The sequence below is a fragment of the Puma concolor genome, chromosome B4 (genome assembly GCF_028749965.1).
Source record: "Puma concolor isolate L17-30 chromosome B4, mPumCon1.1.hap2, whole genome shotgun sequence".
In the NCBI taxonomy this organism is placed as follows: domain Eukaryota; kingdom Metazoa; phylum Chordata; class Mammalia; order Carnivora; family Felidae; genus Puma; species Puma concolor.
Window position 1 is genome coordinate 25,994,472 of NC_141673.1, and position 16,152 is coordinate 26,010,623.

Consider the following 16,152-nt stretch of genomic DNA (forward strand, 5'->3'; position numbering starts at 1 on the left):
CCTGTGCTCATCACAAATGCACTCCTTAATCCTCATCACCTGTTCAACACATCCCCCGACCAACTCCCCTCTGGTAACCATCCGATTGTTCCCTGTAATTAAGAGTTACAGCTGCAGTTTTTAAAACCTACTTGTTCTTCAGCCTTGAGGTCCAATTTATAAATAGGATAACAAGATTAGTAAATTGAACATTTTTGCATAAAAATAAAGAACAATTATTTTCTCTTGTTTGATAAACTCAAATGGAAAGGATTAAAATCTCCTAAACAATTATCTCCTTTTTCCAGTTTAGTTAATTACATTCCTTTCAACATTTTAGGTCACAATTATAAATGTAGGATATATATTTTTTCAATATCTTCAAATGCCCAACATAGGTAGATGAACAGACCTATCAAGCAAAATGTTCTTAAGCCCTTAAATGACTCATGTTTAATCACGCTAGAAACTTAAGGGTTGTCCTCACAGGTCTTTTTTCTCTAATATCCAGTCAATCAGCAGGTTCCATGTGATTACTTTCTGAATATGTCCCACATCTGATCACTACTTCTGTCATTATTACCCTGGTCCAAACCACAGTTAACTCTTGCTGGAAACTTCTACCACAACCTTCCAACTGGTCTGATTACATTCTTGCAGCGCACTAGTATTCTCCACATACTCAGTGATTGGAGTGGTTATTTTACAAATCTCTGCTCAGAACTCTACATTAGTTTCCTGTCATGATGACAGTGAAAACCCCAACTCCTTACAAGGCCTTGTGTGCTGTTGGCCCTGCCAGGCTCTGCATACACTGTCCTGTTCACTGCCCTGCCAACTCTTGACGTAGCCACTTTGTCCTCGCTTTCCCTTGAATGGTGAGCATACCCACCTCCGTCACTCTGTACCACCTGTTTTCCCAGATCCAACATGGGTCACACCTTTACCTTATACAAGTGCGTCCTCTGGTGGCTCCTCAGTCTACCCTATCCAGAAGAGCCCTTTCCTTTCACACTGTGTCCTCTTCCCCTGCTCTAGTGTTTTCCTTGGTAGCACTTATCTCTGCCTGGTGTTTTGTTATAGAGTATTTAATTTATTGTTTCCCCAACTACCATGCTTCTTGATCATAGCAACTTTGTTCACTGCTGTGTCGCTAATGCCTAAAATGGTGTTTAACACATAGTGGATGCTCAATAAATATTTGTTGAATGAGGGGTGCCTGGCTGGCTCATTCGGTTAAGTGTTCGACTTTGGCTCAGGTCATGATCTCACAGTTTGTGGGTTCAAGCCCCGCGTCAGGCTCTGTGCTGACATCTCAGACGCTGGAGCCTGGTTGAAATTCTGTGTCTCCTTCTTTCTCTGCTCCTCCCCTGCCGGCACTCTGTCTCTCTCTGTCTCCCAAAAATAAATAAAAACATTTCAAGAATTTAAAAAAAAATTGTTGAATGAATGTGGATATACTGTCTTACTTGAAACAACCTTTGTTTTTTTTTGTTTTTTTTTTTTGTTTTTTTTAAAGTACACTTCACACCCAGCACAGAGCCCAATGCAGGGCTTGAACTCATGACCCTGTTATCAAGACCTGAGCTGCGATCAAGTGTTGGACACTTAACCAGCTGAGCCACCCAGACGCCCCTAATTTTGTAATTTTTTTTTTTTTATATATATATGAAATTTATTGTCAAATTGGTTTCCATACAACACCCAGTGCTCATCCCAAAAGGTGCCCTCCTCAATACCCATCACCCACCCTCTCCTCCCTCCCACCCCCCATCAACCCTTAGTTTGTTCTCAGTTCTCAACAGTCTCTTATGCTTTGGCTCTCTCCCACTCTAACCTCTTTTTTTTTTTTTTTTCCTTCCCCTCCCCCATGGGTTCCTGTTAAGTTTCTCAGGATCCACATAAGAGTGAAACCATATGGTATCTGTCTTTCTCTGTATGGCTTATTTCACTTAGCATCACACTCTCCAGTTCCATCCACGTTGCTACAAAAGGCCATATTTCATTTTTTCTCATTGCCACATAGTATTCCATTGTGTATATAAACCACAATTTCTTTATCCATTCATCAGTTGATGGACATTTAGGCTCTTTCCAAAATTTGGCTATTGTTGAGAGTACTGCTATGAACATTGGGGTACAAGTGCCCCTATGCATCAGTACTCCTGTGTCCCTTGGGTAAATTCCTAGCAGTGCTATTGCTGGGTCATAGGGTAGGTCTATTTTTAATTTTCTGAGGAACCTCCACACTGCTTTCCAGAGCGGCTGCACCAATTTGCATTCCCACCAACAGTGCAAGAGGGTTCCCGTTTCTCCACATCCTCGCCAGCATCTATAGTCTCCTGATTTGTTCATTTTGGCCACTCTGACTGGCGTGAGGTGATACCTGAGTGTGGTTTTGATTTGTATTTCCCTGATAAGGAGCGACGCTGAACATCTTTTCATGTGCCTGTTGGCCATCCGGATGTCTTCTTTAGAGAAGTGTCTATTCATGTTTTCTGCCCATTTCTTCACTGGGTTATTTGCTTTTTGGGTGTGGAGTTTGGTGAGCTCTTTATAGATTTTGGATACTAGCCCTTTGTCCGATATGTCATTTGCAAATATCTTTTCCCATTCCGTTGGTTGCCTTTTAGTTTTGTTGGTTGTTTCCTAATTTTGTAATTTGAATACAGTAATTGTCTTTGCTTCTTCTAGTTGATCCAGAAATGCTACGTCTGTCACTTCTTTTACAACTTATATTTGAATTTGAAGGTAGATTTACATATGAATTCTATTCTGACTTTAACCTGTCTTTGCATGAGCCTGCAGGTGATTAGGGGAGAGGCAGAGATAAAGGGAGAGAGAATCCCAAGCAGGCTGTTGCACTGTAAGTGTGGAGCCTGATGCAGGGCTCGAACTCACAAACCATGAGATCATGATCTGAGCCAAAAATCAAGAGACAGACACTTAACCAACTGAGCCACCCAGGTGCCCCAACCTGTCCTTTCTAATACCTTTTCCCACTGAATCATTTGTTTTGTTACAGTCTTTTAAAAATATTCCCCTGAATAAGTTGCCAGCTATCAGCAGCAGAGGATGTCTTCCTTTGGGTACATCTGCTTAATCCAGCCTCTTTCGGGTCAGGGGTGTTGTGTAAAATACTACTTGACCTGAACCAAAATGAGTGTTATTCAGTACACTGTGCTGCGAGATTCTTTTCAAAACAGATCCTTCCTAGTGTTTTATTTTCTGCTCCAGAAAATCAGAATATTAAGCCACTGTGCTCTAAGAACTGCAGACTGCCTGCTTAGGTAGATTTTCCTGTGTTACAGAATGTTACTCTATAACATTTCTCTGTCAAAGTGTATTAATTATATGCAGAAGACAAGATTTTGATTTTTAAAGTTCAGCTTTTGTTGAATACATTTCACTTACTATTCAGTGCTTCATTTAAGGTCAATTCTCACTTTTTTTTAAATTTAATTTATTTTTTTAATTTACATCCAAGTTATCATATAGTGCAACAATGATTTCAGGAATAGATTCCTTAATGCCACTTACCCATTTAGCCCATCCCCCTCCCACAACCCCTCCAATAACCCTCTGTTTGTTCTCAGTATTTAAGACTCTCTTATGTTTTGTACCCCTCCCTGTTTTTATATTATTTTTGCCTCCCTTCCCTTATGTTCATCTGTTTTGTATCTTAAAGTCCTCATATGAGTGAAGTCATATGATATTTATCTTTCTCTAATTTTGCTTAGCATAATACCCTCTAGTTCCATCCACATAGTTAGTTGCAAATGGCAAGATTTCATTCTTTTTGATTGCCGAATAATACTCCATTGTGTGTGTGTGTGTGTGTGTGTGTGTGTGTGTGTGTGTGTGTGTGTTTGTGTGTATACCACATCTTCTTTTTTTTTTTTTTTTTAATTTTTTTTTTTTTTTAATTTTTTTTTTTTTTTCAACGTTTATTTATTTTTGGGACAGAGAGAGACAGAGCATGAACGGGGGAGGAGCAGAGAGAGCGGGAGACACAGAATCGGAAACAGGCTCCAGGCTCTGAGCCATCAGCCCAGAGCCTGATGCGGGGCTCGAACTCACGGACCGCGAGATCGTGACCTGGCTGAAGTCGGACGCTTAACCGACTGCGCCACCCTGGCGCCCCATACCACATCTTCTTTATCCATTCATCCATCGATGGACACTTGGGCTCTTCCCATACTTTGGCTATTGTTGACAGTGCTGCTATAAACATTGGGGTGCATGTGTCCCTTAGAAACAGCATACCTGTGTCCCTTGGATAAATACCTAGTAGTGCAATTGCTGGGTCATAGGGTAGTTCTATTTTTAATTGTTTGAGGAACCTCCGTACTGTTTTCCAGAGGGGCTGCACCAGCTTGCATTCCCACCACCAATGCAAAAGAGATCTTCTCTGCATCTTCGCCAACATCTGTCATTGCCTGAGTTGTTAATGTCAGCCCTTCTGACAGGTGTGAGGTGGTATCTCATTGTGTTTTTGATTTGTATTTCCCTGGTGATGAGTGATGTGGAGCATTTTTCATGTGTCGGTTGGCCATCTGGATGTCTTTGGAGAAGTGTCTATTCATGTCTTTTGCCCATTTCTTCACTGGATTATTTGTGTTTTGGGTGTTGAGCTGGATAAGTTCTTTATAGATTTTAGATACTAAGCCTTTATCTGATATATCGTTTGCAACTATCTTCTCCCATTCCGTCGGTTGCCTTTTAGTTTTGCTGATTGTTTCCTTCACTGTACAGAAGCTTTTTATTTTGATGAGGTCCCAGTACTTCATTTTTGCTTTTGTTTCCCTTGCCTCCAGAGACGTGTTGAGTAAGAAGTTGCTGCGGCCAAGATCAAAGAGGTTTTTGCCTGCTTTCTCCTTGAGGATTTTGATGGCTTCCTGTCTTACATTGAGGTCTTTAATCCATTTTGAGTTTATTTTTGTGTATGGTGTAAGAAAGTGGTCCAGATTCATTTTTCTGTATGTTGCTGTCCAGTTTTCCCAGCATCACTTGCTGAAGAGACTGTCTTTTTCCATTGGATATTCTTTCCTGCTTTGTCAAAGATTAGTTGGCCATACATTTGTGGGTCCATTTCTGAGTTCTCTATTCTGTTCCAATGATCTGAGTGTCTGTTTTTGTGCCAGTTCTATACCATCTTGATGATTACAGCTTTGTAGTATAGCTTGAATTATGGGATTGTGATGCCTCCTGCTTTGGTTTTGTTTTTCAAGATTGCTTTGACTATTTGGGGTCTTTTCTGGTTCCATACAAATTTTAGGATTGTTCTAGCTCTGTGAAGAATGCTGGTGTTATTTTGATAGGGATTGCATTGAATATGTAAATCGCTTTGGGTAGTATCAACATTTTAACAATATTTGTTCTTCCTATCCAGGAGCATGGAATCTTTTTTCCATTTTTTTGTGTCTTACTCAATTTCTTTCATAAGCTTTCAGTAGTTTTCAGTGTATAGATTTTTCACCTTCCTGGTTTTATTTATTCCTAGGGATTTTATGGTTTTTGGTGATTCTAACATTTTTCAAAGATGGGTTGTTGGCAATTTTCATAGCTGGAAATAAGGAAATAAACTACCTATTAGTCTTGGGGCAGAAGGAACTGCTCTTAATTTCAGTTTCCAGAATAAATCTTTATTGTGTTCAAAGGTTGTCAGTGTATATAGTACATGCTAGAGATAGTCTCATGTAGAAAATTTGAGGTTTCTAGATTAAAAGTTCATTATTTGAACTTTTTCCATGTAATTTCAGTGAATGACTTTGCATGATGGAGTTGGCTTAGAAAAAAATTCCATTAAGGTAGACTGAGAGAAAGTCTGTCTGCCACTGAAACATCTGGGAATACTTTAGATTGAGTGATTAAAAAAAATTTTTTTTTTAATGTTTATTATTTTTGAGGGGGAGAGAGAGACAAAGTGCGAGTGGGAAGGAGCAGAGAGAGAGAAGGGGACACAGAATGTGAAGCAGGCTCCAGGCTCTGAGCTGTCATCACAGACCTGGATGTGGAGCTTGAATCCACGAAACGTGAGATCATAACCTGAGCTGAAGTTGGATGTTTAACCAACCGAGCCACCCAAGTGCCCCTAGATTGAGTGATTTTTTAACAAAAGAAATGGTGGCTTAAGTGGTATGAAATGGAGTTAGATTAGAAATGGACAGGACCTATTTATGGTCTCAAAGTAAAAGACAAATGACTAGGGGAAGATTTTAAAACTGCCTATAATTGGTCTGAATTAGAAGAAGGATTTTTCTTTTTAATAGCTTAATTTCTTCTTATAAAGTAGTACATGTTCATTATAGGAAATTCAGAAAGTAACAAAGGAAACAAAAATAACCTATTATCCTATCACACAGACAAACCATTCACACAGACAAATCACTGTTAACATTTTGACATATTTTTTAAAGTATTTATTTTGAGAGACAGAGTGAGTGAGCATGAATGGGGGAGGGGCAAAGAGAGAGAGGGAAAGAGAGAATCCCAAGCAGGCTCCACATTGTCAGCACAGAGCCTGACACAGGATTCAAGCTCATGAACCATGAGATCATGACCTGAGTTGAAATCAAGAGTTGGAGCTTAACCGACTGAGCCACCCAGGCATCTCAACATTTTGATATATATTCTTCTGATCTCTTTTTCTATTCATACAAATCCTTTTGTTTTTGTTTTTAATGTTAAGTAGGCCTTTTGAAGAGGTAGCCTGGGTTTAAATTCTAGCCCTACTACCTTGGGCAAGTTTTTAATAATGTACCCCAGTTTCCTCATTTATTAAATTGGGATAATAATATCTATCTCATAGAGTTGTTATAAGGATTAAAGGAGTTAATATTTGTAAAGTATTTAGAGGGGCACCTGGGTGGCTCAGTCGGTTGAGCGGCTGACTTTGGCTCAGGTCATGATCTCACGGTCCGTGAGTTCGGGCCCCGCATCAGGCTCTGTGCTGACAGCTTAGAACCTGGAGCCTGTTTCAGATTCTATGTCTCCCTCTCTCTGACCCTCCCCTGTTCATCATCTGTCTCTCCCTGTCTCAAAAATAAATAAAACGTTAAAAAAAAAATTTTTTTTTAAAGTATTTAGAATGGTATCCATGACTTATAAATGCTATGTAAATACTGTTAAATAAATTAAGTGAATAATCTGCCATTTAAACTTAACATATGGTGAACATTTTCTCAAAGTCATAAAATATTCTCTGTAATACAATTTTTAATGATGTTTTAGTCTTTTGTCATGTATATGTCATGAATTATTTAAAAAAAATTTTTTTTTTATGTTTATTCATTTTTAAAAGACAGAGACAGAGCACAAGTAGGGGTGGGGCTGAGAGAGAGGGGGATACAGAATCCGAAGCAGGCTCCAGGCTCTGAGCTGTCAGCACAGAACCCGATGCAAGGCTCGAACTCAGGAACTGTGAGATCGTGACCTGAGCCGAAGTCGGATGCTCAACTGACTGAGCCACCCAGGCACCCCTATGTCATGAATTATTTAAGTATTCCATTTCATTCTTGGTTTTATTCTTTCCATTTTTTTCACTAATATAAATAAAGCTGTGGTCAGTGACCTTGTTCTTAAACATTTACCCACATGTCTCCATTTCCTTAAGGCACATTTCTGTGGGTAAAATTGTTGCATCCATGAATGAACATGTTTTGAAAGTGTTCGGTACTTCTTGCCAAATTGCCCTCGATTTATATTCTTAGTGTATATACATTCAGTTGTATGTGAGTGTTAGTCTCTATAATTTCATCAGTGTTGGGTATTACTACTTTTTAAAATCTTTGCCAGTTCAGCAAATAAAAATATAACTATATCTGACTTTATTTTGCATTGCCTTGATTGAGCTTTTTGTGTTTGCCATTTTTACTTTTTTATGATTCATCCTTTAATGGCTTTCGTCCATTTTTCCTGTGGACATTTGACTTTTTCTTTCTGATTTGTAATGATAGGTGAACTACTTTTCTGTATATGACAAATATTTCCCTATTTGTTTTATCCTTTAATCTTGTTTGATGTAGACATTTCAGTTTTTATGTAGTAGAATTAACACTTTTTCTTTATGCCTTTTTGCTTTTAATGTTAATCTTAGAAATGGTTCTTCACATTCTATAGATATCAATATTTTATGAATATAAATATTCACTCATGTTGTATCTGAGCATTATTAATCTGTCTGGAATCTATTTTGATGTATGCCTAGGGAAATCTAACTTGATTTCTTTTCAACAAAATTCATTGTTCTAGCATAATTTGTTGAAAAATATTTAGTTGCCCCAATAATTTGAAATGCCAGCCTTACCTTATATATACTTTAGTCTGTTTGGAGAATTTTATTCCATATTATTGTTCTTTTTTACCAGTTTTTATACCATTCTAACGTTTGCAACCTTTAATGTCTGATAATGCCATTCTTCCTGATTGTTAGGGGTTTTCAAAATTTTCTTGGGTAGGCTTTCAGCTGATCCATAGAAATATAATTGTCAAACTCCGTTGGGATTTTGATTCAGCTTGCATTTAGAAATAACAGTTACTGAGCCAACAAGGTTTGAGTTGGCTATCTTGTGATGAACTATTTTTGTCTTTTACATGTTAGATTTATCATTCCCATCCTGGGGTTATTTAGATAGCTCTCAGGATTTTGGCAGATACTTAGATGCTATCATAATCCTAACCCTATTTCATCTCTTGATTGTAATTTAAGTCTCTTGACCAGAAGGTTCTCTTCAACCATTGAGAAGCTGTGTTCAAGCCTCAGCTTGGTGGCATATGTGCTTTGGGACCTTGGGAAAGTCATTTCAATTCTGTTTACTCAGTTTTGAAATATGAGATACTTAGATTAGCATGAAGTAAGTAACTGAATGGTATGTGTGGATATGCTTCATAAACTAAAGTGGGAAAGAATACTAGTTTTAGTATGATGAACATTTTTACCTCAAAAAACAATCATGTTTTTCTTTAGTCTTTCATATCCATTAAAAAAAACCATTATTTAATGCCTGGGTGGCTTAGTCAGTTGAGTGTCTGACTCTTGATTTTGGCTCAGGTCATGATCTCACGTTTCAGGAGTTCGAGCCTCGCGTCTGGCTCTGTGCTGACAGCACAGTCTGCTTAGGATTCTGTCTGCCTCTCCCCCTCTCCCTCACTTGTGTGCTCTCTCTCTTTCTCTAAAAAATGAATGCATGAACAAACAAATACTAAAAAAAATTTAATGACCCAGCTGAAAATCTGCTTTGCAAAAACTGGTGTGGAAATCTAGAAGGTATGACTTATTTAGCCTTTATTTAATAATACTATACCAACAACAACAGAAAGGTTACATCAATCTAGCAGATTATAAACATTTTCTTGTTTCTTATAGCTCTTTATACTGCCATCATGAGAATAAATTGTTGCTCACTCATTCCTTGATTCTTGCCTGTAGCCTTGCTGGATAAACATTTTCAGATTTTATGTATTATGGTAAAAATATTTTTTAGTTTTCTTGAGCATTTTCTATTTCTCCCTGAGATCTTCAGTCCCTCATTTAAGTAACTGGATAGACATATATCAGATTTGGACTCTGTTTTCTTAAATATCATTTTAACCTTCAAGAGTCTTGACAGCAATTATTTAAATAAAATTTTTCTGTTATTTTGTTCACATAAATTAGTTACTTAAGCTGCCTCAGCAAGGTAAAAGTTAAATATTTCTGTTGTGCCTTAAGCTTACATAAAGCCCCTTGACAAGTATCAGCCTTAGTTTTGACAACTAATCCCTCCTTTGAGTGGCTAGTAGAGCCTGTCTCACTGCCTGCCAGCATCTCAGTTGGGGCTCATGTTCATAGTCACAGTTTACTGGTCCACGTCATTTTCCCTAATCCCCAGTTTCTGTTGGAGGATGTGAGAGAGACACCAACGCAGTGTGTACAGATGTCTTCATTCTTTATTGTGTTAGCTGATCATGATACAATGTCTTTAGACACAAATAAAGCAATAGTAATAATAATTTATCTCCTCTCTTTTTGGTTTTAGCCAATACCTAGCTATATCTATCAATTACTACTAACATATTCTTAAACATAAGTAGCATCATAAACTTTTCTCATTAATGTAGTCTTATTTTACTGAAACCTCCTCTACTTGTCCTTTTCTCTATAGCTAGGAAATGCCCCCTTCCTTTTTTTTTTTTCTTGGAGCTGCCTTTCTCTGCCTGTTCCCTCCCCTCATTCCCTTTTCCCATAACATCATCCTTTCTTGTGAGCTTCCAGCTTTGGGGAATCTGGTACGAATCCTCTTTCCACTTCCTGTCCCATATAAACTCAGTGTGGCTTCCTGCTCAGTTCTTCTATTTGTCCCTTGGCCTTTGATCCCTGCTTTTTCTGCCCTTAGCGACAGCTTCACTGTCTTTTTCCTTTCTACTCCATGCACCCAGCTTCCTTTAAATTGTTAAACACTTAAAAATTGAAATACTTGTGAACTTTAGGCTGTGATTTAATGTTTTTAATATAACAAATTGTATGTTCTGTAGCATTCATCTGAAGCTTGAATTTAAGGTGCTTGCAGAGATCTCTTCTTCAGCAAGAGCCTCTCAGTTTTAAATTAGAGCTTCATCAGCCAGAGCAGCCTGAGCATACCGAAACTCCAGATCAGCCTCTAGCATCTAATAGCAGTGCTGTATTTCATCAATTCTGAAATACATTTTTACCTCTAAAATTAGGGTACATATTATAATCAATAGTATCATGAGTTAATCGGCAGCATGTTTTTCTTAGAGATAACATATAAAATGGTGTATATTTGAAAATTGATAGTGTCGTAGATACGATGAAATATAGTAACAATAAAAGCAATAGCTAACATCTTTTGAGTACCTACTGTGAACAGGAATTTTTCTAGGGCCTTTATGTGTATTATCTCATTTCATCCTTATGCTATCTTTCAGAAGTCAGGATGCTCAGTTGAAAAAGCTAAGGCATAGAAGTGCAGCTAGTAAGTGAGGGAGCTGAGATTTGAGCTCAAGCCACAGAATAGCCCCAGAGCTGCCCGCTTAGCTCGCCTGCCACCACACCATCCTGCCTCTTCATAACTGTCTTTCTTTTCCTCTTTAAGGCATCGTTGGCTTCACTCTATGACTGATGATCCTCCAACAACAAAACCACCTACCGCTCGTAAATTCATTTGGACAAACCATAAGTTCAATGTGAGTGGCACTCCAGAACAATATGTACCTTATTCTACCACTAGAAAGAAGATTCAAGAGTGGGTCCCACCTTCAACACCTTACAAGTAAAGACGATGGAAAATAATTTAAACATGTATAATATGGGGCTCTTCATGTAATTGCACTTTTACTGATTAAAATTGTTTGATTAAGCAATGTCTTTTATGCCTTTTTGCCCTTACCTTTGTCATTTATGAACTGCAAAATAGAAGCTTACAAACATGTGTAATTGAAGTAGACCTCTGTTGGGGTGTATTCCCTCCTTGCTGCCGCGGGCATGGCTGTGCTTCAGGACATTGCCTCACATAGTTGACCGACGGGAAGGCCTAAAGCTGAGCTGAGTCCAACAGACTTTATTGTGGGAATCTGAAACATGGTGGGACACAGGCTGAGTCACCAGAGCTGAATGGCTTTGATGGTAGCTCTCTAAGGGGAAGGTTATCAGGGATTTCCTATTTCCTGAGTTTTGGTTCTTTCACTGTTTATTTGGACCTGTGAACTATCACAGGATCCATTCCAATATATTCTGATTTCCTTAAGCTAACTGGGATCATTGATTTTTCTTGTTGTTTGCAAATAAAAGAACTTTAGCTAATATCCAGATTGGTTCCAGAGAATGGGCTGTAGACAAAAGACCTTCAGGGAAATGTGGAATCTTCGGAATTGGTCGTATCTGGGTACTAGGAAAGGCAGTGCAACACCCTTCTGTATTCTGGATGGAAAGCTAGCAGCTTCGGTGATCAGACAGCCTATCAGATTATTGCCTTTAGTCACCAGTTTTCATGAGCTCCCTGAGAAGGCCTTTGGATATTGGTTAGCAGCCACCACAGAACAATTTAACGGTGAGAGGAGAAAAATGCTAGGAATTTGAAACCAGATGGTTGCTTGCAAGAGCACTGGAGAACTTACAGGAGAAAGTGAACCTCAATTCCCAAATCGCAACTCCAGGCATTGAGTAAAACTCAGGGCAATTACATGACTTTGCTAACCTCCTCGGGTTCTTATATGAAAATGAAGGGATAGAACGGACTGACTGTTGATATAGGGACATCTGGAAGAAGTTAGAATGTCATTGGCTACACATTAGGGTTACCTGGGGTGGTTTTGGTTCTGGTTTTGTTTTTTTTAATACAGAGATCCAAGTTACTAAATCATCTCTGAGGCTGGGATCCAGGCACCAGTATATTTTAACATTCCCCACAGTGTTCCCCCACCTGATGAATCCATTTGCAGCCAAGGTTGTGAATTACTAAGCTAAAGAAATCAATACACCAAACATTCTTCTGAAACGTTCTCGATCATAAGACACCAGAGGTTGCTCACAGCCTCACTGTTCAATATCCCTTACTTAGCTGGATCAGATTATATTTGGTGCCCTCAGGAGATACTGTATTCATTGTGCTGTGTTGGGCAGTTTGCCGATTAATGAAGAGCAGAACCAAACACTAAAAGCTGGCCTGTGCTAGATTGGATTTCCTACGCTCTGTCCGTCTGCCACTTCACTAACTGTTCCGTCAGGGCCCAAAACATTGTTTTCTAATGCCATTAGGGACACATCAGACTTGTGAGCAATTAGAAATTCTGTCCTGGCTGCTATTCTTTATGGATCAGATATGCTGGAAGTTCACCTGTTAGAGAAAAATGGGTGTAGTACTTATGGGGAGGGGAAAGGTAGAAAGAGGTGATAATTAGGAAATGACCTGAGCTGCAGCAATCTCTGGCTATGTTTAAGTAATCTTAGGGCTTCCCGGTAGGAGAGCACCAGGCAGCCACCTTAGGTCTTAACCTGATTTGTGTGTGTGTGTAAACAACTTTACAGATCTAGGTGAGGAGCGCTTGAGTCAAGCTAGAAGATCACAGTTTCTCCCTTAACTCCTAGACGTGAGGTAGTTCTTAGGACCAGAACCCTCGACTTAAGAGCCGTGCCCTAATAGTAGATATGTGTGCTATGAACCTTCTGCTCAGCTGCTTCTTCAGGTGATGTATACTTGGAATGGAGAAATAGCTAAAGTTTTCAGGGATCCGCGGATACTTGCTCCAAGTTAGCCCCAACTTTAGGGGGAAGAGAGAACACTATAGCCCACTCACTGGTCAGAATAGAGACCACGGGAGGCAGATGGGACCCTCATTTCACCGGAACATGAACTCTTCTGTCTTCACCCCATCCATCCCTTGGTTTATTTCCTCAGTTCCTAAGTGTAGATGGGCTGGACATCCTTTGCAGAACCTCAGCATTAGGTCTCTGCCCTGAGGAGTAAGTGCTCCAGTGGCAGAAGGACAAGGAGAAGCCATTGTGTGTTCCTTTCCTGCCAGAATAAGTGAAAAAGCAGAATCTCTTTGGGGTGCAACGTCAGTACAACCATCAGAGGGTAGAAAGATGCGGATCATTCCTGTCATATCCCCAAAGGGACAGTGTACTTCCATTTGACTGGTAAGTTAAGAGTGATCGTCTTGGAGAATGACAGTGGGCTGTACGATAAAACTAATCTTAAGATGATCTAAACTGTAGCTCCTGTTCCTGAAATGGTCTCTTTATTGGAGCAGCTTAATATAGCCTCTGGCATTGGAGAGGTAACTATGGGTCTAACCACTGCATTTTTATCCATTTTGGTTTGTAGAATCCATCAGCAGCTGTTTGCTTTTACATGGCAGGGACAGAAATAGCTTTATAAATCTGTCCCACGGATGTCAAGTCCAGCCATCTGCTACACAAGGACACATAATGCCTCACCGAACCATAAGATGTTACATTAGTCTACTGTGTTGATGCAGAACAGACAATACCGGAAACCCTAAAGCCTCGGTGAGACACACATATACCAAAAGATGAATCTGATTCTTCCAGAAATGTAGGGACTTGACTCCTTAGTAAAATCCTCAGGGATTCAGTAGCCTGGCACATGTTGAGATGGCCCCTCCAGTGTTAAGGACAAATTGCTACAACTAAGAAAGGCATGGTACTTTGTGGCGCCCTGGATTTTAGGGACAGCGTATAGCACACAGGTGTCTTGCACTTATTTATTTACCGGGTGACCTGAGAACCTGGCAGTGCAAAAATAGTCTCTCTCGGTGGCTTTAGTCCAAGCAGCTCTGCTGCTCAGCTCTCCAAGTATTGGGATGATCGGGATGCTCACTGAAGTCAGAAACCGCAAGAGTCACAGTGGAAGCCCACAGGACTGCGGAGCAAGGCCATGACCCCATTTTGGAAGATTACTCTTTTCCCTTTGAGAAACAGCTTCCATTTGTTCTGGTATGTTAGAGACCATGGGACACCATGTATGCTCTAATCCACCTACTGATTAAGTTACCATAGCACTGTGTCACCTCATATGGTAACAGAGCAGGCCAGGAAGGCACTTCTAGTTTGTGGGAGCAGAATTCTCCCCACTCTGTTCCCACTCTGTGCCACCCTATTCCCACACCTGCTGCTACCGATCTGTCCCTTTGCTCTTGTGGAGAGTTGTTGGCTAATTGAGAATGCAGAAAGTCAAGCCTGGCTTATAGGTATTGTGGAACAATATTTACTGCCAGCTGCAAGCATACTCTGGTATACCACAGCCCCTGTGAGCAGTTATCTCGAAGGACAGCAGAAGGCAAATCTCACTCAGTAGGCAGGATTTCAAGCAATGCCTTGTATCATGTACTTTGACTTGAAGGAAACATGATCTGAGTCCGGTTACATAACCAATCACCGATTATATGGTCAAAGACTTGAAAAAAGCAACACTGAAAATCGGTGTGAAGGTTTTGGGACAAGCTTTGCAAATGCACCTTCAGAATTGGACCCACAGTCCAGGAAGATTAGAGCAAAGCAGCTAAGTGTTTATAGGGATCACCTCCTGAGCACAAACCCTTGCCTGTATGCCAGCTTCTGGGGAAAGCCAACATAAAACACACATCTAAGACCAGCAGCCTCATCACGGCAAGTTCATTTCATTGGACTGCTTCCATTTTGGAGGGAGCTTGATTTGTTTCCAAGGAAATAGGCACTTACTCTAAATGAGGATCTGCTTTCCTTGTCTGGTATATCTGGGTCAGCACCAACATTCTTTGGCTTAGAAAGCCTTCTGTTTGGGACGCCTGGGTGGCTCAGCTGGTTAAGCAACCAACTCGAGATTTCGGTTCAGGTCATGATCTCAAGAGTTTGTGAGTTCAGGTCCTATGTCAGGCTCTGTGCTTAGCTCAGAGTCTTGGGATTCTCGCCCTCTCTCTCTGCCCCTCCCCCACACGTACGCATGTGTGCACTCTCTCTCTCTCTCTCTCTCTCAAAGTAAATAAACCTTCAAAACAAAAAACAAAAAAAAGCCTTCTGTTTCATCATACACAGGAGAGTGCCCCTGGCCAAGAAACTCTCTTCACAGAAAAGACGAGAGGCAATGAACTCGTGTCAGCTGGAGTCCCCGCTTGTGTTCATGAGGTGCCCTCGTCTCTTTCTCAGACCTCCTCTTTCTCTATTCTCCCTCTATCACCCATTTTGTATGCCACATCAGCCTTTCTATTCTGAAAACAGCCAGGTTCACTCTGGTCTCAGGGCCTTTGCCTTTGCTCTTCCTCCTGCCTGGAACAGTAGCATCTTTGTACTGCTTCCTCCTTTTTATCATTGATGTCTCAGTTTACCAATATCACCTCAACAAGATGTTCTGGGTCTGCCTAACCTAAAGGAGCTCCCGTGAAACATCCTATTATTTTAGTTTCAGTTATATAAATTTGCTGGCTTTACCTTCTTCATAGTACTTACTGTTTCTTTTTGAGAAAAGGCATGAATAAAATTATCCCAGTAAATAATCTGTAAATCCAGTAAAGAATTCCAGTAAATACTCTGTGTGTTAAGCATTTACTGAATACACCTGTGAAGGCACTATACATATAGACATAATAAAGTAATCTAGTACTGATCAGATTTAATAAGTTTGCTACAGGAGAGATAACAACTGAAATTAAGTAGCAGCAGCCTTGAACAGCATG

General features: G+C 40.0%; 1 protein-coding gene across 1 annotated transcript in view; it reads left to right on the forward strand.

Moving 5' to 3' along the window:
* NDUFA12 (NADH:ubiquinone oxidoreductase subunit A12) overlaps positions 1–11,343 on the forward strand; it is a 31,612-nt gene extending 20,269 nt beyond the window's left edge. Inside the window, exon 4 of the mRNA XM_025926743.2 lies at positions 11,076–11,343. Coding sequence (XP_025782528.1) covers positions 11,076–11,256 — 181 coding nt within the window. The 3' untranslated portion in view covers positions 11,257–11,343. The remainder of the gene's footprint in view (positions 1–11,075) is intronic.
* The last annotated feature ends 4,809 nt before the right edge of the window (positions 11,344–16,152 follow it).